The sequence below is a fragment of the Rhamphochromis longiceps genome, linkage group LG5, assembly GCF_057381845.1.
Source record: "Rhamphochromis longiceps isolate RC_006_pf linkage group LG5, R_longiceps_female_GT1.1, whole genome shotgun sequence".
NCBI lineage: Eukaryota > Metazoa > Chordata > Actinopteri > Cichliformes > Cichlidae > Rhamphochromis > Rhamphochromis longiceps.
Window position 1 is genome coordinate 11,485,313 of NC_140561.1, and position 27,741 is coordinate 11,513,053.

The window sequence follows — 27,741 nt, forward strand, 5'->3', positions numbered from 1 at the left end:
CAACCACACAGAGGAGCGGTTGATTCTGCACAGTTGGTTCCCAAACAATTGATACACACAGGCCAATAAGCAAGCACTCGCTCAATCCCAAATCTATGCACGCACAGAAACACACGCACACAGCACTGCACATGCTGAAGCCATTATCCTGTTGCTTGTTAAGTCATTACTCTATAGCTTGTTATTTTCTCAAGCAAGAGAAAGCAATCTATCCACAAAGGAGCGCTGAGAGATTTGCCACCCGACTGAGTCCTGGGATATGGGAAGTTACCCTGAAATTTGAGGAATGTGGTGAGGTTTGAAATCTAAGGAATACAGAAAATGATCATCTACTGGAACAGTGAAGCTTCTTTCCTGGAGTCTCCAATTCAGAGCTGCAGCCAAGACTGTGAGAGATGTCCACAGGGAGGGAGTATTATAGACATTACTGATGACAGCGCAGAAAAGTTTCAGTCCACCAATGGGAAGAGGGGGAACTGACATAGTCTGAGAGCTTTGACTTATTCACGGTGGATCTCAGACATCTGGTTTCCATTTCCCTCCTCTCCCAAGACAGTGAATGCTGGCAGCGGGGCTTTTCAATGAAATCGTCTATTCGACTTCCTGTGCTATCAGTTTAGCATACGTGTGCGTGTGTGTGCCACAAAGAGCAATGAAAGCAACGCTCAACACATAGACAGTTATTAAAGTGAACTGCGCTGCTTTCTTCCAGCGTTTATTTTTAGCTTCGCAGCTCCGAGCCCTGACGCCACCCTCAAGGTTTATTGGCACTCTGTGAGCAGCCATTTTCACAGCATCCTCTCCACAGCAGGAAAACCTGTGAGCCAGCACACTCTCACCACATTGCTAATGAGTGACACATGCCCCCCAATCCTTTTCCAAACTCTGCTGCTGACACTTCCAGATCAAAGCCCTCCAAGAGAAGTTTCACACCCAGACCCCCTCCCCGCCCACCATCCACCTACTCTTTGACACAGAAGCGACATGTCTGAGGGCGGCCAAATGGTGACGCACCTGTCCCTTCTACATTCAACACGGACAGCAGTGTAGCAGTCTTCACTTTCGATGTGTATTCCAGCTGTGGATAATACGAGATCAGATATCACTGCGCAGATATGGTGCATGTCAGTGGGAGACATGAGTGAGACACTCAGTGCTGTGATGAAAAATATTCATCTGCACCGTGGCCTGTGGGTGGAGAGATTAAAGAGAGGAAATGGAATTTAAAAAAAAACCAGATTGCGAAAGTCTGGATCAACACTGAATCTCTCGCCCCATGAATCTTGAGGTCCTTTTCATTAATCTAACCACTTCGCCCATCCACCATCTCAAGCTGAAATACTGTCCGAGCCATATAGCCGTAGGGCGTCGAGAACAGAGCAGGCAAGGGGAAGGGGGGCCAGGGCAAAGGCAGGAAATCCCAATGCAGCATGAACTATTTTCCTCCATAGTTCCACCAGAACAGCTCTTTGTACCACAACCACCCCCACGTCACAAACTCCAACGCCCCCACCCTCTATTGGGCCTCTGTCTCTGACAGCCATCCACTGCTGTTCTATGAGGCAACCGCACCGCCACCACCACTGTGAAAGAAACAATCCAAAATCCATACACACACATGCAGTTCACTTGTGGGCCGTTACTCAGCAGTGCTGGGGGTTGACGAGCAAGGATCAAAAAGCTCGGGGTTCCCCTCCAACTCAGTCCAAAGTCCCTCTGTGGTTAGACCGTAGACAGAGAGGCACCTTACTTTACACAGAGCCCCCAAATTCCAAAAACACACAAGTACAGAGAAGAAGACGAAGCATAAAACTGCACTCAATCTGCTTCCTTTCTCGCAATGCGAATTCGGCAGAGGCTAGACTGATCTGTGGCAAACGGACCCCTTTTCTTTCTCGTTCTTCTCGTCAAGCATTCTTTCCTTGGCAACAATTCTCCATCTCCTAACAGTATCACTTGATCGCCGAGAACACACATGGTCTTCATGTGACTCCAATGAAGAGATGGCTCTGCGGAGGCATAAGGCAACAAAACTGAGTTCTGTCTTGGGCTCATTTCACAGTGACACACATTCCACTTCATTAGGACTGAGCAGCTAGAGGAATGAGAGAAATTCAGGTCAGTGACACTGGTGGAGAAATATCCGTGTTAAAGTTTTAGCTACAAGACACACACTGAATAACGTGTTCCCACATTGCAACATCAAATCCAGACACGGTGCTGATTTGTTTCAGAGCAAGAACCGGGCCTGTGATTGACTTGGATTTATTTTATGCACCAGTGAGACCCCATGCAAAGAGGGAGAGGCCTCCACCTCCAGAGAAAAAAATCCCAAAACCAAGGGTCTTTTTTTTCCTAAGACAAACTCAAGGCTGTAGAAGAGGCAAGTGTGAGTATATGGTGGGTGGGAGTAAGCAAGGCACCTTGGAACAGCTGGTCTGAATTATCCGTGGGGTCGGGTAGGGGGAGGTGGAGGGGAGGCGTAGAGACTCCTGGCGCCAGGATCGGGCCAGCAGGTCAGGGAGGATGACGATTACCAAAATACTAGCAGGCAGCCGTAGCCTTGCGAAAAAACAGGGGGTGTTCCTGGCTCACATCGCTCACAGCTACAGGATGGGCAGGCGAGTGGACGAACATGGAGGCAGGCTCTGTGTGTGAGAGAGGGACGCTCCTACTTCCACTTCCTATGAGATAGCCACTTCCTGTCATTGAGAAACACAGAGAAACACCATGTTAATGACTATAAGGTGAAACGACCTTTAGTTTGTGATGGAGTCCAACTTAGATGTTGTGACAAACAAAAGTTTAGAAAGCTCTCTTGCATGAAACAGAACTGTGTGTGTGTGTGTGTGTGTGTGTGTGTGTGTGTGTGTGTGTGTGTGTGTGTGTGTGTGTGTGTGTTTCCTTTAGTATACCAGAAACCAGCTGCCTGCAAGGTGCAGCTCACTCATAAGGTTCCTTTTGTGTTTCCTCTCAGGCTGAGCTGACCACATGTGACCGGATTCAAAACAGATTGTATTTATCGCACGGCGCCCTCTGCTGGTGAAAGTCTAACGCTACATCGACAGGCGACGTTTATCGTGTCTGTGTGATCATGATTATTTGTGTCAAGATCTACAGATATAATTACCTCGCCTCTTGCACTGCTGCTCTAACACACTGAAATAAAGAATGATCTCATTGTTTATGATATTTCTTTGTATGACCTCGCTGTAGGGACAATGACAATAAAGGTCTATTCTTCTATTTTGTAGATCATACATATATATATAATTGAATTACAGAAAATGACTAATGAATTCTGATAAAAACGTTTTAGGGGTGTAGTGTTGGGTAGTGTTAACAATCTATTAAAATTTGGCTTACATCAACCAAGGTCTTCAAAGTCAGCTTAATGATTTATTGATCAAAGATTGGCAGAAATCCTTATAACTTAGAAACTATGATTATTATGAAGTGTGGTGTGTATTGTTAACATAGAGAAAGCACCGTATAAAGATCATGTCATATTTGACACGATTATCAAAAGGTCAAAGTGACAATGATGCTATATGGAACTATATAGAAAAAGTTTTAACTGTTTCCTACTGCCATTGTTCGTGCTGACATCATATAGGGAATGATATAAGGGGATTCTACATATCAGGTGACTTTTTTCAAGGTCAAAAAGGGTCTACCATTTATAAAATGACATCTTTGTGCGCTTTTATTTGCATTGGCAACATTTAGGAAATGATAGCTGTATATGTGGATTCTAAATATGACTTTATAGTTTGTATCCAAATGTCACATTTGACCTCTGACCTCATTTTTACATTTCACATCTGGTTTCTTTCAAGTTGACCCCAAACTGTGTTATATCTTTAAAGAAAGTATTGTCAAGTGAAAGAGAATGAGCTTCTATTTTATTGTTGTTTGTTTGTAAAACTGCTCAGAAAAAATGCTGAATGTTCTTGTAAAATGACAGAAAATACTGCTGTATGTGAGTTCTTAGCATATTTCTCAGCATTTTTAAGAAATCTTATTAATATTATTATATTTGTAAATTTGCCTGATCTCAATGAGTCAGTGAATCTCACATTTGCTTCCAGGCAAAGCTGGATTTGCGAACAACCAGATCATTTTAAGGGCTAATTAAAGTAGCTCACTTTTTATCTTCACCTTTTTTTCTTTTTTAAAAAATAAACATCATCTGGAGAGATGCTTTAACTTCAAAGCCAGCACTCTGCATTCAGGATGATCGCATTCAAAGCACATTTTAAGATTTGTTTGGACAGAACGATCAAACAAGTGGTGCTTGTTTAGCTAAGAAATCAGTTCAGCTTTTCTTTCAACATGGAGGCATAAGTCGCCTATCTCCAAAATCACTTTGTCTAACTTTGAAATGAAAGTTGGGGACTGCAGAGAGCTGTGATTAATGCTTTGTGGCAGCAGAGGGTAGCATTGATCACAATTACATCAGCTTACACCAAAAGGGCAAATATCTCTCGCATTTGCAGTCGTCTTGCAGCTGATTCAGAGCTGACACGGAGGCCTGTAACTCCCCCTGTGTAGGAAGTATTCTCTTCTTTCTGCAGAGGCTGTGATTTGTTTACAGATTCCAATTTTCCGCCACCTCCGAGTGGCAGTCAGCCACAGTTAAGAAGACTCCTCCTGAGACTCCAACCTCCGATGTTCACACTATTCTGGTACTGCCAATTAGGAGATGAAAACAGACCACTGACACACTGTCATATTGTGAGAGAAGAGGAAGACTGAGACACATACACAGTGCCAGCTGTCCGAGTGTCTGGCCTGTTGCCGGGATGTAGCACTTCTCCGAATGCCAGGCCAATCCTTCCGTTACATCTCGGCGAGCGAAGGAGGAGAACCAAGCTTTCCCTCAGGACTCTCTTCACCTGCTCAAACTTCTTGCTGCTCAACATCTTGCGGCCACACATACCTCAGACTAGCTGTGAAATGTTGGCAGGATCTGTTAAACGCCCAGGGAGGAATCTTTAGGTGGGACAAGGGTTGATGCCATCTGCAGCCGCTGAAAAACTAGAAGCAAGCAATGAATCCCAAACACAGGGGAAGTCAAAACCTTTTTTAAAGTCACTTGAAGACTGGATCTTATTAGTGTTTGGAGAGGAAATGACAGGAGGCTGATCACTTTACTGTAAATGTGGTTTACTTCACAGAATAGGAGAAGATGTTTGAATGGTTAAATTAAAAGGAAAAGGCCATGAAAATACACAAAGAAGACACCAGCTATGACACATTGAATTTAAATAAGAACTCAGAATCCTTTGATCTTGGTCAACATAAACCGTAACATTTTGGTCTGATTAGTTTATTTGAAATATGGGAAGAAGAAAAAAACATCTCGTTTAATGACAAAATATACCAGCATATATTCTATTGGGGCCTTAAAAGCAAGGATGCAGGGGAGTACTCGAGTACTCAAAAAACCCCAAAACATTTACATCTATGAGGACCACATGAATGAAAAAAAAGGATTTTTTTTTTTTTACAGTGAGCAGAATAATGGAGTTTAATAGTAATAATAAACACAGTAATAAGAAGTGTCAAGTAAAGATAACTAGAAATATAAATTTGGTTGTGAAGTTTGTTACAGTTCAAAATAAACTAAAAGCTAAAACTAGGTGTGGGGAAAAAAAAACCATGTCAGTTGACTGAAATAAAAATATGAAATTTCAAATAAAATAAAAACTGTTAGAAGAAATAAAGTCAAATTTGGCAAGATAAACGTTGAGGCTAACACTGAAACTCATGAAAACGAAACATTTTCAAATAAGTAAATCTAAACTAAAATGAGGAAACTGATTCAAACTCAAAGAGAATTAAAAACTAAATTAAAAATCCAAAAAAGTCACAAGTTTGTTCGTGAGAAAAATCACTCAAACAGCCCTGAACTGAAGTCTGTGGGTTACTTCTACAACAGCTGGGATGGCGGTACAGTCATGTGAAGACAAGAGATTTCACAGGGGTCGTTGCATTAGTGTTACAAAAGTACTGCGTCAGTCAGAACAGGTAAAGTAGCAGCCAGGCGCTGCTAATCAAATGTACTTGATTAACTGATCATCAGCAAGTGTGAGCACTATAAAAGTAGCTGCTCTGAAGCTTTTAGGTTTGTGTTAACACAGTGCCACAGTCTACACAGGACTTCCCAGCAATTCACAGTGGAGTTCTCATAGAAGTGCTACATTTACTGTTAAAGTTTAAATTTAATGACAGTACAATTTAAAAAAAATGAATGAGTACAGCTTGTTTGGAAGGGTTGCCAGGAGAAAGCCTCTCCTCTCTGAAAAAAGTAAAATAGCAGCACAGCACAAACAGACACAAAAAAAAAGATCTAGAACAATGTTGGACGGATGAGAGCAAAGTGGAAAAACAACATCTCCGCACAAACACCTCATACCGTCAGGCAGGGCTGGTGATTATTTTGGCTTGTTTTGCAGACACTGGACCTGTGCAGCCACGAGTCGCCCATGAGCTCCTCCCACCAAAGTATTCTAGAGTCAAATGTGAGGCCATCTGACTGACAGCTGCAGCTTGGCACAAGTTGACGATGACCCCAGGCACAGCAGCAGATCTACAACAGAATGGCTGAAAAAGAAAAGAATCGAGGTGTTGCAATGACCCAGTCGAAGCCGTGAATGAAATGCTGTGGCGGCAACGTAAGAGAGCTGTGCATTAATGATTGCCCGCAAACCTCAGCGACAGAAGTAACTTTGCAAAGAAGAGTAGGCCAAAATTCCTCCACAACAATTTGAGAGACTGATGAAGTCATATATTAGAAGCCATCACTGGTGTTAGTTCAGTTTATTGTTGCTAAAGGTGGTCTTACAAGCTGAAAAACTGGATGTTCCCATTGTCATATGACTGTAGACTGTGGTAGCATATAAAGCATAAAGGAAGAAAAGAATTGTCTTTTTGGGCAAAGTCAGCAATTTTCTTTCTGTGTTACCACAGAAATTGAAGTAAATTTAGATCATTCTTCAGAATAACTGATTACAAAAACAGACTGAACACAGCTGCTCAGGCTGGCTTTACACTGCGTTTTTACCAAACCATTTCTGGGGGTTTTTGATGACAGAGAAACTATGACTGGTCAGGAAGGCCACAGCAGAGGTTCCTTTGCTTTCTTTGCAGACACAAGCTGCAGATCTACATTTTTAAGACGTCTTAAACCTGTAAAAATTCAGAATTGAGGTTTACAAGAAGTGTATAATAGGGATAAAGGGATCAGCAGCTTCTGATTTCATAATAACCCATTTATAGATGTATAAATGGCTTTCAGTAAAGCCTCCCCAAACCTCCACTTAAACAATGCAGATTTTGGTCAGCAAGCAGCATTTTTTCAAAGGGCTCAGTCATGAAACACCAGTTGTATTTCTGATTTTGCAGATGATGTTATGTGGAGGAAGTTTGTGTTTCCTTAGCCTTGAGCCAAGCGACCCGTGTCAGTTACCTTGAATTCTGCCTGGAAACAAAGTAGACTAACTGAACTCGATGGTGTAACGCATTTGCTGCTTGATTGGTTTCCACGGGCGACAGGTGAAATCTCACATGGCAGAGGTCCTGATGGTGTTTGTGTGGGTGACTGGATATTGGTGTATGGGCACGTGCACATACAGGAAACATACGGGGGGCTCGGAGCCTGAGTAAACTGTGAAAGAGCTGCCACGCGGCCTGCTGAAATGCCTTTCATTGTGACAGCAGTTCTGTCTAAACAGTTATGGTCAGAGGCCGAGCGCCGCCACCTGTACCCCTGGACGTCTTTAACGGACCCTCAGCAGGGCTGACAGTAAATTAAGGGAAGCTATGTCTACCCTGACAGCGAGATGCTGTAGGTCACTGACTGAAGGTCTTTCCAAGCAGCTAGACAGGTTTCCCTTCCAAGTCTATTTAAAGTCAAGCAGAGCAACTGAAGTCATGGCGCACTGTTTAGAAACAGTGATTTCATTGGAACCAAAATACAGGAGATCAAAAACATGGAGAGGGGCATCATCGTGTAACCTGATTTTTATATTTATTTTTTTCATGCATCCACGTTCCATTTTGCAGTGATTTATCGGGCTTAGTGATGCAGGTAAAGAAAATGAGCTGGACAAACTATAAAGTCCACTCAATATTTTTAAAAAACTGCTAACAGTTCACAGATGTACCGGTATTCATGTGTTTCCTTGTAAGTCAGTCATTTTCTGTAATTCAATTTGAACTTTGCTAAGCAAACAGCTTACAAACTGCGTGCTACACACAAACAGCTTTAGCTCGGTTTACTTTCCATCCTCAAACAGCAAACTAACCTCACCACAGTGGATTTGTTTTAGTGTGTTTAAACAAAGACTTGTGAGTGATATGTCTAACCGCATCCTTGTTAACCCTTTCTACCAACTTTATTAGACAGGGGGGGGCTGCAGCGGGGCTGTCACTGAGATCCTGGAGTGCGTCAGATTGTCTGCGGGCCTCTGTTTGGATAAGGTTGTATTCCCATTGTTTCTGATGCCCCAGCTGGGCCGAGGTATGCCTCCATGCTCCTGAAATAGAAAGACAGCTGAGGGCTGCCATGCATACTGAGGGCAGGGTTGGCCGGGCCCACTGACCCGCACCACATCTTAGCACAATGAGAGACGGGGTATTGTCTGGAGCCAGAGAGTAATAGCTGAGGTATCAAACGCCCCAAATGGATTGCTAAAAGACTGATTAACTCCTCGGCGTGTTATTGTTGTCTGTGTATGGGTAAATGTACGGGTGGGCTGGAGTGGAACGGGTGTGGCGGAGTAATTGGGGGCTTTGGAGTGTGTTTCTGCCACGCGACTGCCCGTCTCCACTCCAATGAAGCGTCAGCTAAAGACCTGAGCCCGCACAGTTGCTGCAAGGTATTGTGGGCAAGCACGAGGCGATTACAGATATATCCACCAGCGATGAATGCTTTGATCCAAAATGAAACACAGCTTCACCCCCCCAATTTTAGGTTGCTGCTACAAGTCAAAGCAGGGCTCTTCAAATCATACTTTTTATTTTGCCTTTTAAAACATTTTTTAGATCAATATGTTTGCTCTGAAGCGAGTAAACTGTGTTACTGCTTTCCCAGGAGAAAAAGAATAAATAAAAGAAGCCAGAAAGGAAAATTATAAAGAGTTCTTAGCTGAAAAAGGTGCGCAGAGGACTTTATGTAAAGATGCTGATAACCAGATTTCTGACACTGAATTTATCTCAAACTTCTTCATATTGCAGTAAAACAGCTTGAAAAGAAAATGATATTTCTTTTCTCAATGACAGACTGGGATTTGTGAATGTGAAAAGATACAAATGTATCATTTTTCGGCATTACTGTTTGTGGAGGAACATTCCCAATGCATAGAGCGAGAGGTGTGACCATGCAGTGCGTGATTAAACACTGCAGAGAATGACTGCAGTCATAATTCCCAATCTCCCTCCATCTCACTGCCTAAGCGTCCTGGCATTCGGTGCATGATGATCTAAAACAACTGTGACCGACCCCCAGATCAAGCCCTGATGCCCCAAATGTCAGCTCCTCGCATCACCAAACTGCCGGTGAGCCAACCCTCCCCAGGAGACGACTCTGTCCCCACACTTTTGGTGCTGAGCTCTACAGCTGGACGACTGCTCGGTTATTTTATACTGCAGGGTAACTTAAAGCTGCACAAATGTCTCATAATCAAAGCAGGAGTAATAATGGGCCTGGATGCAGTGGGGTGGGAGGTCTAAATGATTTTGAGGAACACTGGGGACGTAAGGAGAGCCGTTGCTCCGAGAAGTCAGCTGTTGCAGTGGGCTGCAGTATAGCGGTGCAGAGAGATGTCCTGGGCCCGACGCCGAAGCTGCAATCGCTTGTGTGTGTGTTTACATGCTGGAGTTTGTGCACTTATTTAAAGCCAGCAGCTCTGGGGACTTTGGGATTCATCTTCTCCTCGTGTGTTATCAGCACGCCAGCTTTTCAAACGGTGCACCAAAGTGACATGGTACATAAACCTGCCTCTGCTTCTCTGAAGAGACCCTCGTCCCAGAATAGCTCAGGCCCGCTCTATCTAACTGATGCCTAAGAAAGTTTGAGACATCACGGCAACACCTCTCAGTCTGCCACGGCAACAGATAGCGGCATCAACAAAGATGGCCGCCCCTCAAGTCAAGACATCTCATTACGAGTGGGTTTTCTCCTCCTCTCTGTCTCACTCTCTGAGTTGTTGTGGGGAAAGGGCACTCTCTTGTCATGTTACAAGACGGCCCACCGCTTTTCAGGACTTTGTAAAAACAAACAAACAATAAACTGCAGAGAGTCTGTCAAGAGCATATGACCATTTCTGGCTTATCTATAGAGCTTTTGCTGATTTTGACACAGCCAACAGTTAACAGTCGATCTCCCTATCAGGAATGCGGGACTCTGGCTTTGTCTATTCTGAGAAACTCTGGTCCCCCTTTCTCCCCCCCCCCCCCCCCCCCCCCCCCCATGCTGCTGCACTGTCACCCTGCTCTCATACCACACACCAACCTCTCCCTTTGCTCTGAAGGTCAGATCTGCTGGAGCAGGAGTGTGAGAGGCACAGTAGCTTATGACACAATTAACGGACACACAAAATTGCAGCATCTGCAAGTGATAATACAGCACACTGGGCTTTCAGTGGTCAGGCATCATTCTTCTTTGCTTTTTTCCCTCTCAGAGGCTTGGTGTGGTAAATCCAAACATGTTGCTGGCATCAGCTCCGCAGAAAAAACAAACGATGAAAAAAGAAAAACATGAAACTGTGACTCTTTTCAACACTTTTTGGGCATAAATCGAAACATTTATTGGTTTTAAATTCACATGAGGCTCTTTATTGTGAACCCTGCGCCATGTTTCTCTCTATTAATATAATGTTGGATATTTATAGTAACATGTTTAATGCCACACAGCTCCTGAAATAATCTCTTCTAAGGTTGCATCCTCTGTGGCCACACACAATAGCAAACATCCCTGGCAGCACTTGACAACAAAAACGCTGCACGACTATTACTTAGAGGCCAACGTGAGTTCACAGCATGAAAGTCACGCAAGAGGTTAAATGTAGGGTCAAACAAAAGTTAAGTAGATGAGAAGATGAATTATGAAGTCTTGGCTGTAACTTTGATTCTGTTTTAGTGTTGTTGTTTTTGTTTGTTTGTTTTCATCTCTGTCTCTCTGATTATTCCTGTTTTTGTTGTTGTCTTTTAAACATATTATTTCATGGTAGAGGTAATGATGCAATGCCCTTCAGAGTCTGCATAAAGGAAAATAATAACTCTCTCCCTCCAGGATGCTCCTAATGCAACTCTCTAACACTCCCTCGCTGTGTGTACAGTGCATAAAATAACTGGGATACAAAAATAGCCGGCTTGAGTTCAGAGCAATGACAAAAACGTAGCTTTCCTTTTGTGTCAATTGAGACAGGCGCCCCGCACCAATAGGAGTCGGAGGAGGTGGCATATGCTAATGAGGGACAAATGTCCACTGACCGTGACCTTGAGGAAAACAGTATAAAGGAGGGCACATCCCAGTAAGCAGTTATTTCGTTGTGCTCTTTCTGAGGTCAGTGGACAACTTTTTGCCTCTGTTTGGTAGGTTGAACTTTGCGCATTTTGCGCGCGGGGATTGTCTGCCTTTTTAAAGAGTCCCAATTTATTTTTTAAGAGTAAAATAATCTCGCTTGCCATTGCTTCGTCGGTTAACGGTCTTTACACTTCTGTAGTTTTCTTCTGATTTCTTAGTAGCGGATTTGCGCTCTTTGCGCACAGGCTGTTTTCGTTTCATCCCGTCGTGGAAACTGAAGTAACCACAGGCGCTTTGACATGTAATGAGCTACTGACCTTAATGCAAAGATTTGTCTTCTTATCAAAGAAATTCTTCAACTGGTGCCTCCAGTTTTCGGGGCCGGCGAGGAGCTGCCACCATGTCGCGCTTTGACGTGAAAGAGTTTGGAGAGGCTTCGCCGTTTTTACGCAAATCTGATCTGGAGCTGCTGGCGATGCAAAGCACGGCTTTTGACGGTAGGCCTTTTAAGGAGACTTCAAAGGAACTAAACCTTAAAGCGCTTCACTTAAGAAATAGTATTTTTAAAAAAGGAGAAATCTATCTGATGTTGTGCGATTAGGCCTTTTCATTTTAGTAACAAAGCTGTGTTTAATGTAATGTTTTTAAAGGGATAAAACAAACAGTTTTGAAACAACAACAACAACAAAAATGCGTAAACTATGTTTGGAATTTTAAAATTGAGATCATTGTGATCGCAACAAATGCATCCTAACATAACAGAACATATATTAGTTAGTTATTAGTTATTCATATTTTATTCAAAGTTTGATTTGAACTTTGCATTTACATTATATATATATATTGTTTGTTTGTTTGTTTAAATCTGCTTAACTAAATGTTTATTAACCAGTGTATGAATGTGAGAGTGAATGAATAGTGGTATTGTAAAGCGCTTTGGGTGCCTTGAAAAGCGCTATATAAATCCAATCCATTATTATTATTATTATTATTATTAAATTTTTTGAGATTTGTTTTTTTATTATCAATAATTCCCCCAATCCTCTCAATAATACTCCTCTCTCTCTACACCTCTGCCAGGTAAGAAGCGAGCTTGGATCCCGGATGAAAAAGAGGCTTACATTGAGATCGAGATCAAGGAAGTCAGCGGTGACAAAGTCATTGTTGAGACCAAAGATGGCAGGGTAAATGTTCATCCCTCTGTGGTACGGTGGTACCTGCTGACACATCTTCTCATGACTTTAACTGTATCTGCATGATTTCTTTCTCATGTCTTTGTGTGTCCATCGCCTCAGACCCTGACAGTGAAGGACTGTGACATCCAGCAAATGAACCCTCCAAAGTATGACATGATCGAAGACATGGCCATGCTGACGCACCTCAATGAGGCCTCTGTGCTTCACAACCTGCGCAGACGCTACAGCGCCTGGATGATCTATGTAAGTATCTCAGCACCGAGGGATGCCATGTTTCCAGGTTGCTTTAAGTGGCTAGATTATCCAGAGTTCAGCTGTGAGCTTGTGTGAAGTCAGCCTCTCAGTAGAAAGATGGTTTTAGGCATCTTGTGTCTTGTCCCTCTGTTTCCTCAGACTTACTCGGGGCTCTTCTGCGTGACAGTGAATCCATACAAATGGCTGCCTGTCTACACAGCTCCTGTGGTGGCTGCCTACAAAGGAAAACGCCGCTCTGAGGCACCGCCGCACATCTACTCGATTGCAGACAATGCCTACAATGACATGCTTCGCAGTGAGTGCACACACACACTCACGCACATGTGAAATAACTCTGCAAAGTGGTCTAACGCAGGTGGTGTCTTTTTAAATATAAACACACATCTATTCTGTCTTCATCAGATCGAGAGAATCAATCCATGCTCATCACGTAAGTTTCACCTGCTTTATTTTTTATTTTATTTTTAAATTTGGTCTTGTTTCAAGCCACAAATTTGGGAAGAAATACACATCTTACACACGTACAACAATTTTAAAGATTTGATTTGAAGATTTTTTTGTTTTTTCCTCCATTTTTTATTTTTCTCTGACTGAACCTTGTTCCTTCCTTTTTAATTTTTTTACCCCACTTGTAACATGCAGTGTACGTGTACCAGTTTTGTGAGCAGTTTTTACTGTGTCTGTTTGTATGTACACTTTGTTATTTTTTTTACACTCCTATAGCGGAGAATCCGGTGCTGGCAAAACTGTCAACACGAAACGTGTCATTCAGTATTTTGCCATTGTGGCAGCTCTCGGGGATACACCTGCCAAAAAAGGAGTAAGGCCGATGTGGCAACCCGTATTTTTGTTTCCTCCCGTTTTTTAATCTTTTTTTTTTTTTTTGCTTCATTTAATTTTTATTTTCTTCCTCTTTTTTTTGGTCCCAGGACCCCTTCAGTGTACACCCTTAAAACCATGTCCATACATTTTCCTCACTGTCAACATGGTGAATGTGAGAACTGATTACATTCATGTCTGAGTCTCTACCTTCATGTGTTGTGTTCCAGCTGCTCCACTCTGCTTTCTTATTGTTTTTAATCATTTCTTTTTTCCTCTCCCCTTTTCCCTTTTTTATGGCTCAGAATTTTAATTTTCTCTTCTTTTCCCCTTTTGCTTTAATTTTTTTTGGGACTTTTCCGTGTTGTTTGATGCTCCCCTTTTCTTCCCTCCGTTCATCATAAGAAACATGGTGGCCTTTTTTTTTTTTTTTTTTTTTTTTTACCACAGCTTTAACACCAAGTTTCTAATTTTCCAGTCGATCATGGTGTTCCCCTTTGATTGTGAGAGCATTATTCAGTCATGGCTTCTGTGATATGACACTCACACTCTTTTCCCCTTCTTTCTTTACAGCAAGGTCCTGCAACCAAAACTGGGGTGAGTTTAGCAGCAAAATAAACACAACTGTCAAAAATTACTTTGTGTTGGCATTTTTTTTATATTACACTTTTTTTTTCTTTGCAGGGGACTCTGGAGGATCAGATCATTGAGGCGAATCCTGCCATGGAGGCGTTTGGTAATGCCAAAACGCTAAGGAATGACAACTCATCCCGATTTGTGAGTAACTGGAAACTGTACTTAGTCTAAAACAGAGTTTATGGATTGAAACATATTTGGAATTCTCTTAATGGTGATTATTTATTTTAAACTCGATGATTTCTTACGTCTGCAGGGCAAATTCATTAGGATCCACTTTGGTCCTACTGGCAAACTGGCCTCAGCTGACATTGACATATGTGAGTAAATAAAAGCGCAGAGTGATTAAAACCACACAGTTCTCAGTTTGTTTCATGTCCCACACAAACATGTCCTTCAGATCTTCTGGAAAAATCCAGAGTTATATTCCAGCAGCCTGGTGAGAGAAGCTACCACATCTACTACCAGATCATGTCACAGAAGAAACCAGAACTCTTAGGTTAGTTACTCTGGTTACTTTGGATATTTAGATACTGTGTACTACTGCTGATCTGCAAAATGATTTTAAAAAACCTTTGTTTTCCAGACATGCTGCTGGTGTCGTCCAACCCATATGACTACCACTTCTGCTCCCAGGGCGTGACGACTGTCGAGAACCTGGATGATGGGCTGGAGCTGATGGCCACTGATGTAAACTTTTATCCTCTTCGCTGATAAACAAAACAAAACAAAAAAACAAACCCAAACCTGTACGCTGAATAGATTTGCAAAGTTGTGAGCGTTGCTTTCTTGATCTCTTACAGCATGCCATGGACATCCTGGGCTTCCTACCAGAGGAGAAGTATGGCTGCTATAAAATAGTCGGAGCCATCATGCACTTTGGCAACATGAAATTCAAGCAAAAGCAGCGCGAGGAACAGGCGGAGGCCGACGGCACTGAAAGTAAGAACCTGTAGTCTGCAAGGAGTGAGCATAAAAGAATGAAAAGAAACCATGCAGTTAAAACAGGGGTCATGTTTCACACGTTTTTCATCTCCCTTTCTGCTACCAGATGCAGACAAAGCCTCATACCTGATGGGAGTCAGTTCAGCTGACCTCATCAAGGGCCTCCTCCACCCAAGGGTGAAGGTGGGAAATGAGTATGTTGTGAAGGGACAGAATGTTGAACAGGTGAGGAGACGCAGTGTCTCATGTCTGTGTTTTTGTTAAGCGTAAAGAGGCATAATCCACCCCATAATAATCATACAAACATCTATTAGTACAGTGGAGTAAAAGTTCAGTGGTTGCTCTCCTACCGCTAGGCTAATGGAAGGACGGCTTCTTAATCCTCAGTCAATACACTCACCTCTCAACACACACTAGAATATGGTTTTCAAACAACAGAGGCCATCCACGTGAATGATAGTATTCCTTCTTTGTGTGTGTGTGTGTGTGTGTGTGTGTGTGTGTGTGTGTGTGTGTGTGTGTGTGTGTGTGTGTGTGTGTGTGTGTGTGTGTGTGTAACTGTGCTTGGGTGCTGAAGGTTACCTATGCAGTCGGAGCTTTGGCCAAAGCCACGTATGACCGCATGTTCAAATGGCTCGTGGGGCGCATCAACCGGACCCTGTACACCTCCCTCCCTCGCCAGTACTTCATAGGAGTCTTGGACATTGCAGGGTTTGAGATCTTTGATGTGAGTTGATCTGCATGAAAGTTCAAATAACAGTCATACAGATAAAAGTTGAAAAAATAAAACTAGTTCAACACTTGCGTGATGATACGTCTTTTTGTAACCTGATCGTTCCTCGCCGTAGCTCACACTGCAATGACTCGGCAACGCTGCAGGCTGATCTGTAACAGTTCCTCCTGTTTTTCATGCTCCTGTGGTGTCTCCTCTGAACACCTGTTCTTTTTTCTTTTTTCTTCCATTGAAGCTCAACAGCTTTGAGCAGCTGTGCATCAACTTCACGAATGAGAAACTGCAACAGTTTTTCAACCACCACATGTTCATCCTGGAGCAGGAAGAGTACAAGAGAGAGGGTATCGAATGGACCTTCATCGATTTCGGGCTGGACCTTCAAGCGTGCATTGATCTCATTGAAAAGGTGAGCACAGCGTTGTGCTGTTACACATGTGAGGGCTTATAGAGACTAACATGCTGTGTTTGGTGCAGCCGCTGGGCATCATGTCCATCCTTGAAGAGGAGTGCATGTTCCCAAAGGCTTCAGATAACAGCTTTAAAGCCAAGATGTATGACAATCACCTTGGCAAGTCACCAAACTTCCAAAAACCACGGCCAGACAAGAAGCGCAAGTTCGAGGCCCATTTTGAACTGGTGCACTACGCTGGAGTAGTAAGTTGGTTTTCACAAGAGCAATTCTACAAGATAACATTTTACATTTAATACATTACCTGTTTATACATTTGCATTTGTTTGTTTATTTGTAGGTACCGTACAACATTTTTGGCTGGTTAGACAAAAATAAGGACCCACTGAATGAGACAGTGGTGGCTTGTTTCCAAAAGTCTGCCAACAAGCTGCTTGCTTCTCTGTATGAGAATTACGTTGGCTCTGACTCAGGTACAGTTTGGATTCTGATGGATGACTAAAGAATGAATAAATGATGTTTTAATCGTTTATTAATTTAGTAATCCTTCCTTTGACACCCTTGCAGCGCCTGACCCCAAGGCAGGTGGCAAGGAAAAGAGGAAGAAGGCAGCCTCCTTCCAGACTGTGTCCCAGCTTCATAAGGTGAGGCTGATGTGGCTGCTGCAGGGCTTGTGGAAAAACACTGAAGCTGGAAGCAAATGCACTGAGAGGCTTTAATGCAGGTGTTTAGTGCAAAATTGTGGATGTCACTGGAGCATGGGGACGGAGGCAGTTAAGACTTGCAGTGATGTTTAGGGCAATGATCACATGAACATCACTTTAAGTCTGTGCTGGCTCCTCTCTTCTTTACTTCAAGGATTTCTCATGTGAGCGTCACAGAGTAACAGGTTTTGCATGGTTGATGTCTTTGGTATTTTAACAGATTATTCAAAGTATTTTTATTCACTCATTTGGTTTGCTGTGATTCTTTGTTCCTGCAGGAAAATCTGAATAAGCTGATGACCAACCTCCGGAGCACGCAGCCCCATTTTGTTCGCTGCATCATCCCTAATGAGACCAAGACTCCAGGTAAACCGAAACGTAATCATCACATATTACCAGCTGATTAAAACCAATATGGACTTTTGGACACCACGACTCATGTTTGAAACCTGTTCTGCACAGGGATCATGGATGCATTTCTTGTGCTGCACCAGCTGCGCTGTAACGGCGTGCTGGAAGGCATCAGGATCTGCAGGAAGGGCTTTCCTAACCGGATCCTCTACGCCGAGTTCAAGCAGCGGTAAGATATGCGCACACATCACTCAGATCACATAAGAGATATCGCGGTGCTATCATGGTCCTTTTTGTTTGGTAATCATTCAATCAGCTACCGCATCCTGAACCCACACGCCATCCCAGATGACAAGTTTGTGGACAGCAGGAAAGCAGCGGAGAAGCTGCTGGCCTCCCTGGACATCGACCACAGCCAGTACAGATTTGGACACACAAAGGTGTCTATTTTATTTGATATTTTTCTATGTTTCTCATAATTTATACACAGTACATTTTTTAAGATTAAATTGAAACAGTACATAAAATACTCCATATACATATTTACACACAAAGGGATAAATTAAAATTAATAATAATAATTAATCAAAATGCTAATAGTGTATAACACAGATTTTTTATATTAGCTATTAAACAATTTAACAATTCAAATGCATTTATTTAGAAGGTTTCTGTGTTTTTCTTTAATACAAATATGAATATATTTTACTTAGTACATTTTTATTGTGGCTGTATTCCTTGCATGGCTGTGTCAAAGTTAAAATGATTTTTGAAATTGAAAGTTAATCGACCATTTGATTATGCAAATAAAAATCTTTGTAATCCACACTTTTTAGTTTGTATTTTGTAATTAAAGCAGTGTTTCTTTTCATGTAGGTGTTCTTCAAAGCAGGCTTGCTGGGTCACCTCGAAGAGATGAGGGATGAGCGTTTGGCCAAAGTCTTGACGCTGTTCCAGGCGGCCGCTCGTGGCAAAATCATGAGGATGGAGCTGCTGAAGATGACGGAAAGGAGGTAAAAAAAAAAAAAGAAAAGAAAAAAGTAATTTTGCTCATTACTCTAAAAGAAGAGAAAGTGTGTTAATGAACACCAGTCTTCGAGCTCCACCTTACAGGAAGGTGAAGACATGAGTACAAAAAGCAGACCTCCAACAGTTGCTCCTCCGAACAGGTTTAATAGAGCCCGGTGAGCCGCCAGCCCCCCGGCCTGTGATACACTATACCTTATCGTTCACTCCCTCGCTCAAGTATGTTTGGCATGCAAGGGCAGTGTTATCGGCGTGTGTGAGGCGTGTGCTTGTCCTTGTATGGTTACCAGTTATGCGTGTGGCCCTGCTGTTAATAAGGGCTGCATGCCCCCCTCATCTCTCTCCCGCACACCCCACGCTCGCAGGTCTCTGGCCATTCTCTCCCTCTGCTTTCTCTAAATGAAACAATGCGGACGGTGTCCTCAGAGCCAGGTGGCGACATGTGTCAAGTGGCAGCTGCTCCGGGCCTCCCTAAAAATACAACCATCACCACCACCCCCACCCCTTCCCTGGATGCCCAATGGCCCCTGGCCCCTTTTGTCCACGGCGCTTGTACTTCTAAGTGTGTGCATTGATGGGATAGGTGGCGGGTGACAGAGGATTAAAGCTGGCTGTCGGACAGAGGGCTTTAGTTTCTAAATAAACACAAACGCTCACCTTTGAGAGGCACCCGGCACGGAGTCATGTCAAAAACGCAATCAGCCCCTCAACCCTCCCGCACAACCACCACCTCCCAACCCTTGCAAGCGCACGCTCGCCCAAACCCTCTAAACATTGACGCGAAGTCCTTGACTAATCTGCTCCGGGTCCATATTTAGGGCTGTGAGACACCATCCTGCTGAGACTAAATCAATCTGGCTACCCTGTTTGGCCAGAGTCGTGAAACATCAAAAGCAGCATTAGGTGTATGATTTCATGTGGCATCCATCTGTGTATGATTAGATACAAGGGAGTGGATACTCGCAGGGTTAGTGCCAAAAAATCAAGCGCCAAGAAGAAGTCGATAAATAAACGGGGAAAGCCCGGGATAAATCTCTCTGACCTAACCGCCCTGCGGTATAACATTTAGGATTTTAACTTTGCATCCACTGAACTTTCGAGCAGACTTGGCATCATGTGACACTACTTTAGCTACACTCAAAAAAATGAAACGTTGACTTTAATTAAAATTATTTTGTCAACAGGTTCCACGAAATTGAATTATGTTAGTTTAAAGCAAAAATCTTTAGTTCATCTAATTTAAAAAAACTACTTAAGATTAACAAGACATATTTAAGACTAACTAAATCAAGTTATGTTGTATGAACATAGATGATATATTTACAGGTTAGATAGTTAAGATTAGTTACTTCAACACATTTCTTATTTGTGGCAGTAAAATGTTAAATTTAAGTTAGATTAATTCAAATATTATATTTTCAGCCACCTTGTGCTTTATTAATTAGTTTTACCTAAATCTATTTTGTCAACAGGTTCCACACAAATGAATTAAGTACATCCAACTTATTTTTTTAAATTTATTTTATTGCCAACACATTCAGTGAGCATTTGTGTAAACCCAGTCCAAAATAAAACACAACAGCTCATTAGGGTTAGTAATTAACAGTATGTAGACAGATGCAACATCAAGACTTTAAATTAAATGTCTGTATCTACCAGAAATAGAAGAGAAAAAAAACGCATTGAAGATCACATAACACATTGATAAGATGACACTTGAGTTATGCACATGTGATGCTAGTAAGGTCTGTGAGTGTTTTTTTCTTTTAGTGTCTAAAATGGATAGCAAAGTTGCTATTTGCAATGATTGCTTAGGGTCAGTCCAGTAACACAATGCCAATGAAGTGCTTTCCTTTAACAATGCAAAGTGAAGTGTCCACCTCAACAGCCACAATTTAAAAAAAAATTATGTAACAACAACAACAACAATAATAATAATAATAATAATAATAATAATAATAATAAATAGTCCACTGATATTAGCAATCAAAGAAAATTACATCACCATCCCAAATAAAACTTTAACAAAACATGCCAACATTATGGTCTAACAATAAAACAGCTTGTCAGCGTTCAGTTTTTTTGCAACAGCACAGCAGTAACCATTTAACACTCGCCACTGTCAACATTTATTTTACCAGTGTTTGGGCAAAAAACTTCAGATGTAAACATTTTAACATGGAAACAATTGTTCGTCTTTAAAAGTCCACAAAATATACATTCATCCTGCATTCCCAACTTGGATGATTTGATATCCTCGTGTTGGTGTTGTTCCCAGACCATCATGAAAATGTTGTTCCAGGTTCAACATTGCAAGTGACCAATCACATGAACCCCTGTAGCTAATCCCTTAATAAAACAAAAAACAATAAAAATGTTTCTTATACAGTCCACAAAATAAGCATGTCCAGGACCCAGTAAAACTAATGTAAAATAAGCACACGCAAACGATATAACATGTCTTGTAAGACAAACGTAAAATATAACCATGCTGGACATATAGATACTACACAACATAGTCAAAGAAAAAAGTGGTCTTACCTCTCAAAGAAACAGCAGCTTGGCGCCAAAACAGCCTTTTTCAGTTAAATTTGAAGTCTTGCGCATGAGCAGGCACAAGCCGTGAAACCTTCTTGTTCTGCGCGGTTTCATTACAACTGTTTTTGCATTACTGCCACCTTGTGGATATACAAGGTATATCGATCCTAATTGACTTAACTTAAATGTTATGCGATCAAGTAACACAGTATTATGTACGTTGAATAATAGACACAATTACGTAGACTTGATTAGAAAAACATATGTTAACTTAACAAAAACATATATTTTAAGTAAAATGAAAATAAATAATTAATATACACTGAACAATCCACCTCATTCATTTTTTTGAGTGTACCTAATATATCCATTTATTTAAGTTTTCTATTTGAACTTCTTATCTGTAGCTTTTAGTTGTTTAAACCATTTATTCTGCACCTTTTATTCATTTCAAATATAACACTTTTAGCTCTCCAGTTAATATATCATTCTCTTTACTCGACCTTTCCCTGATTACATGCTCCCAGTAGAAGTGATCACAGGGAACAAAAACTACATTTATATTTACTTTTAATTTACTGAAATAACATTAAAGCTACACAAATTTAATTCATGTTTGCTCACATAAATATATAGAAAATATATTTTTTTCCAGTCAAAATGTCACATGACTGTGATGTAGTTGTTTGCGTTGAGAGATCCGTTCTGAAAGTTTACCCCTGGTAAAAACATTGCCTGTATAAGCATTAAAACTAATAGGAAAAAATGACCGAACACTAAAACAGCTTTTTTTGTCAATTAAATTATGTTATATAAAACTAATTTAGCTACACAACAGGTTTTAAACAAAGAAAACCTTTTGTTGATGTTTTCAGAGAGGCTCTGATGATCATCCAGTGGAACATCCGGGCCTTCAACGCCGTCAAGCACTGGCCCTGGATGAAGCTCTTCTTCAAAATAAAACCCCTCCTGAAGAGCGTCGCTAACGAGAAAGAGCTGGCGTCTCTGAAGGAGGAGCTGGCCAAGCTGAAGGAAGCTCTGGAAAAATCTGAAATGAAACGGAAGGAGCTGGAAGAGCGGCAGGTCAGCCTGATCCAAGAGAAGAATGACCTCTCTCTACAGCTGCAAGCCGTAAGTTTTTCTCCTGATGTGCGGTATTTACACATTCAGCCTTTACACACACTGGCGTAGTGAGAAATTTGCTAAAGATGTACTTTTTCTTCCTCACAGGAGCAGGACAACCTGGCAGACGCTGAGGAACGCTGTGACCTGCTCATCAAGACTAAGATCCAGCTGGAGGCCAAAGTCAAGGAACTCCTGGAAAGGCTGGAGGACGAGGAAGAGATGAGCTCTAATGTGCTCGCTAAGAAGCGCAAGCTGGAGGATGAGTGTGCCGAGCTGAAGAAGGATATAGACGATCTGGAGATCACCCTGGCTAAACTGGAAAAGGAGAAGCATGCCACTGAGAACAAGGTAAGAAAAATGGATGAGAAAGAGCAGTAAGCTTCCTCCAGGGGGCGCTAAGAGGCCAGAGAAAGGACCACAGCATGCACAGTGGACAGGAGTTCAGTTTCTCACTGGCTGATTGTTAAACTCATTTTTAATCTTTTTATTTTGCAGGTGAAAAACCTAATTGAGGAAATGGCAGCTCTGGATGAAACCATACTGAAGCTGACCAAGGAGAAGAAGGCTCTTCAGGAGGCTCATCAGCAGACTCTGGATGACCTACAGGCAGAGGAGGACAAAGTCAACACTCTGACCAAAGCAAAGGCTAAGCTGGAGCAACAAGTAGATGATGTGAGTTTAAGACTAAACACAGAAACAAAGTGCTGTTACACCATTTAGTCAAAATTGTAAGATGTTTTCTTTCTGTGGTTCATCAGCTGGAAGGCTCTTTGGAACAAGAGAAAAAGCTACGTATGGACCTGGAACGAGTCAAACGTAAGCTGGAGGGAGATCTAAAGCTCTCTTTAGAGTCTGTGATGGACTTGGAGAATGACAAACAGCAACTTGAAGAGAAGCTGAAAAAGTGAGGATTGTCCCATAATCGCAGATAAACCATCTTTTAAACTATAAAGAGTGAATGATAAAGAACGATTCCCGAACATTTTCCCAACAGAAAAGACTTTGAAATGAATGAAATTAGCACAAGGATAGAAGATGAGCAAGCATTGTCCAATCAGCTTCAGAAGAAGATAAAGGAGCTGCAGGTGAAAATGAGCCTTAGCTTCTAGTAGAGCAGATGTGAGCCACCATCACAAAGTAACTGACTGTCGCTTTTCTCCAGGCTCGCATCGAGGAGTTGGAAGAGGAGCTAGAGGCCGACAGGGCTTACAGGGCTAAAGTGGAGAAGCAGCGCGGGGACGTGGCCCGTGAGCTGGAGGAGCTGAGCGAGCGCCTGGAGGAGGCCGGTGGAGCCACCTCGGCCCAGATCGAGATGAACAAGAAGAGAGAGGCGGATTTTCTGAAGCTGCGGCGGGACCTGGAGGAAGCCATGCTGCACCACGAGGCCACGACCGCAGCTTTGCGGAAGAAGCACGCCGACACCGTGGCAGAGCTGAGCGAGCAGATTGACAGCCTGCAGAGGGTTAAGCAGAAACTGGAGAAAGAGAGGAGCGAGGCCAAGATGGAGGCCGATGACCTGGCCTCGACTGTGGAGCAGCTCTCCAGGGGCAAGGTATAGATAGAGATTTAAACTAGTACGGGAATTGCATTTATATTTGTGGCGAAATCAAAGAATTTGCATCTACTCAACAGGCCACTTCAGAGAAGACGTGCCGACTCTATGAAGATCAAATGAACGAGGCTAAAGCCAAGGTGGAGGAGCTCCAGAGGCAGCTCAGTGAAACCAGCACACAAAAGGCCCGTGCTCAGGCTGAGAGTGGTAAGAGGCTATAATTTGATCTAAAAATCTCACAGATTTCATAGACTCATAAGTAATGCCTGTAACTGCTTAACTCCACTATGCAGCCGAGCTGGGCAGGAAGCTTGAGGAGCGAGAGGGCATGGTGTCCCAGCTCCAACGTGCCAAAAACTCCTTCAGCCAGAGCATGGAGGAGCTCAAGAAACAGCTTGAGGAGGAGAATAAGGTCAGCTCCCAATTGATCAGTTCATCAGTCAAAACTTACCGGCTCACTCGGCGTGTGTTGAGAGTTCCTCCAGTTAAATTAACTCCTTTTCTACCATCATAACTGATCTCTTAAGGCCAAGAGCGCCTTGGCCCATGCTCTCCAATCGTCTCGGCACGACTGTGATCTCCTAAGAGAGCAGTACGATGAAGAGCAGGAGACCAAGGCTGACCTGCAGAGAGCTCTGTCCAAAGCCAACGCTGAGGTGGCTCAGTGGAGGACAAAGTATGAAACTGATGCCATCCAGAGGACTGAGGAGCTGGAGGAAGCCAAGTGAGCGTGATGTGGTTTTTAACTTGCAAAATTCGATGGCGCCACGTGATTATTTTGAGAGCTGACTTTCAGTTCTGTTTGCCTCTCATTAGAAAGAAGCTGGTGGCACGCCTACAGGAGGCTGAAGAGAGTGTAGAAGCTTCCAATGCCAAGTGCTCCTCCCTGGAGAAGACGAAACATCGACTCCAGACAGAGATCGAAGACCTGGTCATTGATCTGGAACGTGCCAATGCTGCAGCTGCTGCCCTGGACAGAAAGCAGCGGAACTTTGACAAGGTACTGGCAATGACAAGGACCCTACATCATCAGTACTGCATTCCTGATGTGACCTACTTTGGTGAATTATCTTTGCATTCTTTAGGGAATATCACCCTATTTTTGCACCTCAATCTAGACCCTCTGAGAAGCAATGCTAATAAAAAGCCAAAGAAAACCTTTAATTGTCCCTTCCAGGTGCTAGCTGAATGGAAGCAGAAGTACGAAGAGTCCCAGTCAGAGCTGGAGACCTCTCAAAAAGAGTCTCGTGGCCTGAGCACAGAGCTCTTTAAACTGAAGAACACCTATGAGGAGACCTTAGAACATCTGGAGACCATCAAAAGGGAGAACAAGAACCTCCAAGGTACACATGGCATCATTAAAATTCAGCTGGAATTTACAGAAAGGTTTTCCCTTGACATAAATTTAAATATAATACTTTCACATATCTTCTCCACCAGAGGAGATTGCTGACCTTTCAGATCAAATCAGTCAGGGAGGAAAAACCATTCACGAGCTGGAAAAGATAAAGAAGGGTCTGGACATCGAGAAAAGTGAGATTCAAGCTGCACTAGAGGAAGCTGAAGTAAGCAGCTTGCTGCGTTTATGTGCAATATTCCTTAAGAACAGTCTGCTAAATTCTTAATGCTCCATCTGTCTGTCTCAGGCTACTCTGGAACACGAAGAGAGCAAAACTCTCCGGACCCAGCTGGAGCTTAACCAGATAAAAGCTGATATTGACAGGAAGCTAGCGGAGAAGGATGAAGAAATTGACAATCTTCGGTGGGTTTTCTAGATAAAGCTCAATTACACTCTTGCTGATCTGCAGGAGTTTTTTATTTGCGCCTTTTTCTCCTTTTCAGGCGGAACCACCAGAAAACGGTGGAGTCTATGCAGGCTACCTTGGATGCTGAGGCCAAGTCTCGCAACGAGGCAGTGCGCCTGAGGAAGAAGATGGAAGGCGACCTGAATGAGATGGAGGTGCAGTTGAACCACGCTAACAGGCAGGCCTCGGAGTCCCAGAAACTCCTCAGAAACCTACAGGTGCAGCTCAAGGTGAGTCCATAACTACAGCCAGTCAGTGAGCTCACCTGATGTGCCATTGCACTCTAATGACTTTCTCCACCTGACGCATGACTCCAGGACACTCAGCTAGAGCTGGATGAGACCACCCACAAGAACGAGGAGCTGAAGGAGCAGGTTGCAGTGACAGAGCGTCGAAACAACCTGCTCACCGCCGAAGTGGAGGAGCTCAGGGCCATGCTGGAGCAGAACGATCGCTCACGCAAGCTGGCAGAACATGAACTGCTCGAGGCTACTGAAAGAGTCAACCTGCTGCACTCTCAGGTTGGAAGAAAATATTAGATGTTTTTTAAGATAGCACTAGTTATAGTCTTGTACTTTAAATGTTGGAAGGAGTTTTCCGTTTCAGAACACTGGGCTGATCAACCAGAAGAAGAAGCTGGAGGGCGATCTGTCCGTGCTGTCGAATGAGGTGGATGATGCCGTACAGGAGTGCCGTAATGCAGAAGAAAAAGCCAAAAAGGCAATCACTGATGTAAGTGCCCCAGTAACCAAAATACCAAATACAACTGTATACATCTGTGGCATAGGACTGGTTGCAATTAAGTTAGATTATTTGCCGATTTAACAGAGATTTTCTGCATTTGTAGGCGGCCATGATGGCAGAGGAGCTGAAGAAGGAGCAGGACACAAGTGCGCATCTGGAGAGGATGAAGAAGAACATGGAGCAGACCATAAAGGACCTGCAGATGCGTCTGAACGAGGCTGAGCAGATTGCCCTCAAGGGTGGAAAGAAGCAAGTTCAGAAGCTGGAGGCCAGAGTAGGAAATCACATCAGTCAACTGCATATTTACATAGTCTCTCGTCCACGTGCTTTACTTTGGAGTGAGTTTTAGTCATTTGCTTATTGCAATGGTAGGTCAAAGAACTGGAGAACGAATTTGAGTCTGAGCAAAAGAAGAGCCAAGAGTATCAGAAGGGAGTGCGCAAGTATGAAAGGAGAATCAAAGAGCTCTCCTACCAGGTAACTCACTGCGTGTGCACACGGAGCATGCAGAGGTGTGCAAATAAGATGTAAGACCTACCTCTGTTTCTCTGCAGGCCGAGGAGGACAAGAAGAATCTGGTCCGCCTGCAAGACCTCATCGACAAGCTGCAAGCCAAAGTAAAGAGTTACAAGAGACAGGCCGAAGAAGCGGTGAGTTTTCTGTTTGACAGTAAATGAAAGCTGTAATCGAAGCGATGATTCTAAGTGATGTTGTTTAAACTACAAATTTCTGAGCTTTTCTGTGCGCCACCAGACTGAAAATATCAATAGAATACTCAAAGATCTTTTAGTTTGGTGTAAATTGAATATTTTTCTTGGTTTTCTTTTACGCAGGAAGATCAGGTGAACACCAACATGTCCAAGTACAGGAAACTCCAGCATGAGCTTGACGATGCAGAGGAGAGGGCCGATATGGCTGAATCGCAGGTCAACAAGCTGCGTACCCGCACCCGGGATCAAGGCACCAAGGTCGGTAAACAACCCACAATGCATTTCTTGTTACAGCTCACTGCAGAATGGAATTGTATGACCTTTGGAAGAATATTTTAAAATTAGCCAGCGGGCTCCGTAGCATGGACTAATTTTAGAAGAGACTAGATGTAATCCTCTGTTAAAGATGAACTCACTTTAGCCCTCTCATGTGATCTGTAGCACGGTTATGAGTAACTCTGACACTGTGTATGTTGTTGCTAACAAACATCACTGTCTCGTGCTTTTCAGCTGGCCGAGTGATGGAAGAAAGCTGCCCTCAAACCTACGACAGTCAGCCAGCTGCAACAGCTGTGCACCAACTGTGATGGCGCACCCTCCAAATAAAGACTTTTAAACCTTTAAACGTGTCGTGTGTGTGTGTCAATGTGATAGAGAGAT

General features: G+C 42.9%; 1 protein-coding gene across 2 annotated transcripts; it reads left to right on the top strand.

Annotated features, from left to right (window-relative positions):
* Nucleotides 1-11,513: 11,513 nt before the first annotated feature.
* myh7ba (myosin, heavy chain 7B, cardiac muscle, beta a) lies at nt 11,514-27,706 on the top strand. Of its 2 annotated transcripts, XM_085405810.1 has the most exons (43): nt 11,514-11,601; nt 11,882-12,030; nt 12,614-12,717; nt 12,829-12,972; nt 13,123-13,279; nt 13,387-13,414; nt 13,708-13,804; nt 14,488-14,580; nt 14,696-14,759; nt 14,840-14,938; nt 15,026-15,129; nt 15,243-15,381; nt 15,491-15,609; nt 15,962-16,111; nt 16,353-16,523; nt 16,592-16,771; nt 16,867-16,999; nt 17,094-17,170; nt 17,509-17,596; nt 17,693-17,810; nt 17,898-18,021; nt 18,458-18,594; nt 22,021-22,276; nt 22,376-22,618; nt 22,766-22,942; nt 23,029-23,174; nt 23,265-23,355; nt 23,433-23,822; nt 23,903-24,029; nt 24,116-24,234; nt 24,350-24,546; nt 24,639-24,822; nt 25,000-25,165; nt 25,263-25,387; nt 25,469-25,584; nt 25,665-25,857; nt 25,945-26,148; nt 26,234-26,359; nt 26,475-26,645; nt 26,744-26,848; nt 26,926-27,021; nt 27,205-27,339; nt 27,592-27,706. In XM_085405810.1, exons 2-43 carry the CDS (start codon nt 11,934-11,936, stop codon nt 27,601-27,603), a joined length of 5,802 nt encoding a protein of 1,933 aa, XP_085261936.1. In that variant the 5' UTR covers nt 11,514-11,601; nt 11,882-11,933; the 3' UTR covers nt 27,604-27,706. The 2 variants fall into 2 exon arrangements, with proteins under 2 accessions (XP_085261936.1, XP_085261935.1); XM_085405809.1 differs by lacking the exons at nt 11,514-11,601; nt 11,882-12,030; nt 12,614-12,717; nt 12,829-12,972; nt 13,708-13,804 and adding an exon at nt 14,377-14,400 and having other exon boundaries at nt 13,192-13,279.
* Nucleotides 27,707-27,741: the final 35 nt, after the last annotated feature.

Coding starts and splice junctions, on each gene's coding strand:
- myh7ba (XM_085405810.1), top strand. CDS start 11,934: ATGTCGCGCTTTGACGTGAAAGAGTTTGGAGAGGCTTCGCCGTTTTTA. Junction 12,031..12,613: donor GCAAAGCACGGCTTTTGACG/GTAGGCCTTTTA, acceptor CACCTCTGCCAG/GTAAGAAGCGAGCTTGGATC. Junction 18,595..22,020: donor CTGAAGATGACGGAAAGGAG/GTAAAAAAAAAA, acceptor TGATGTTTTCAG/AGAGGCTCTGATGATCATCC.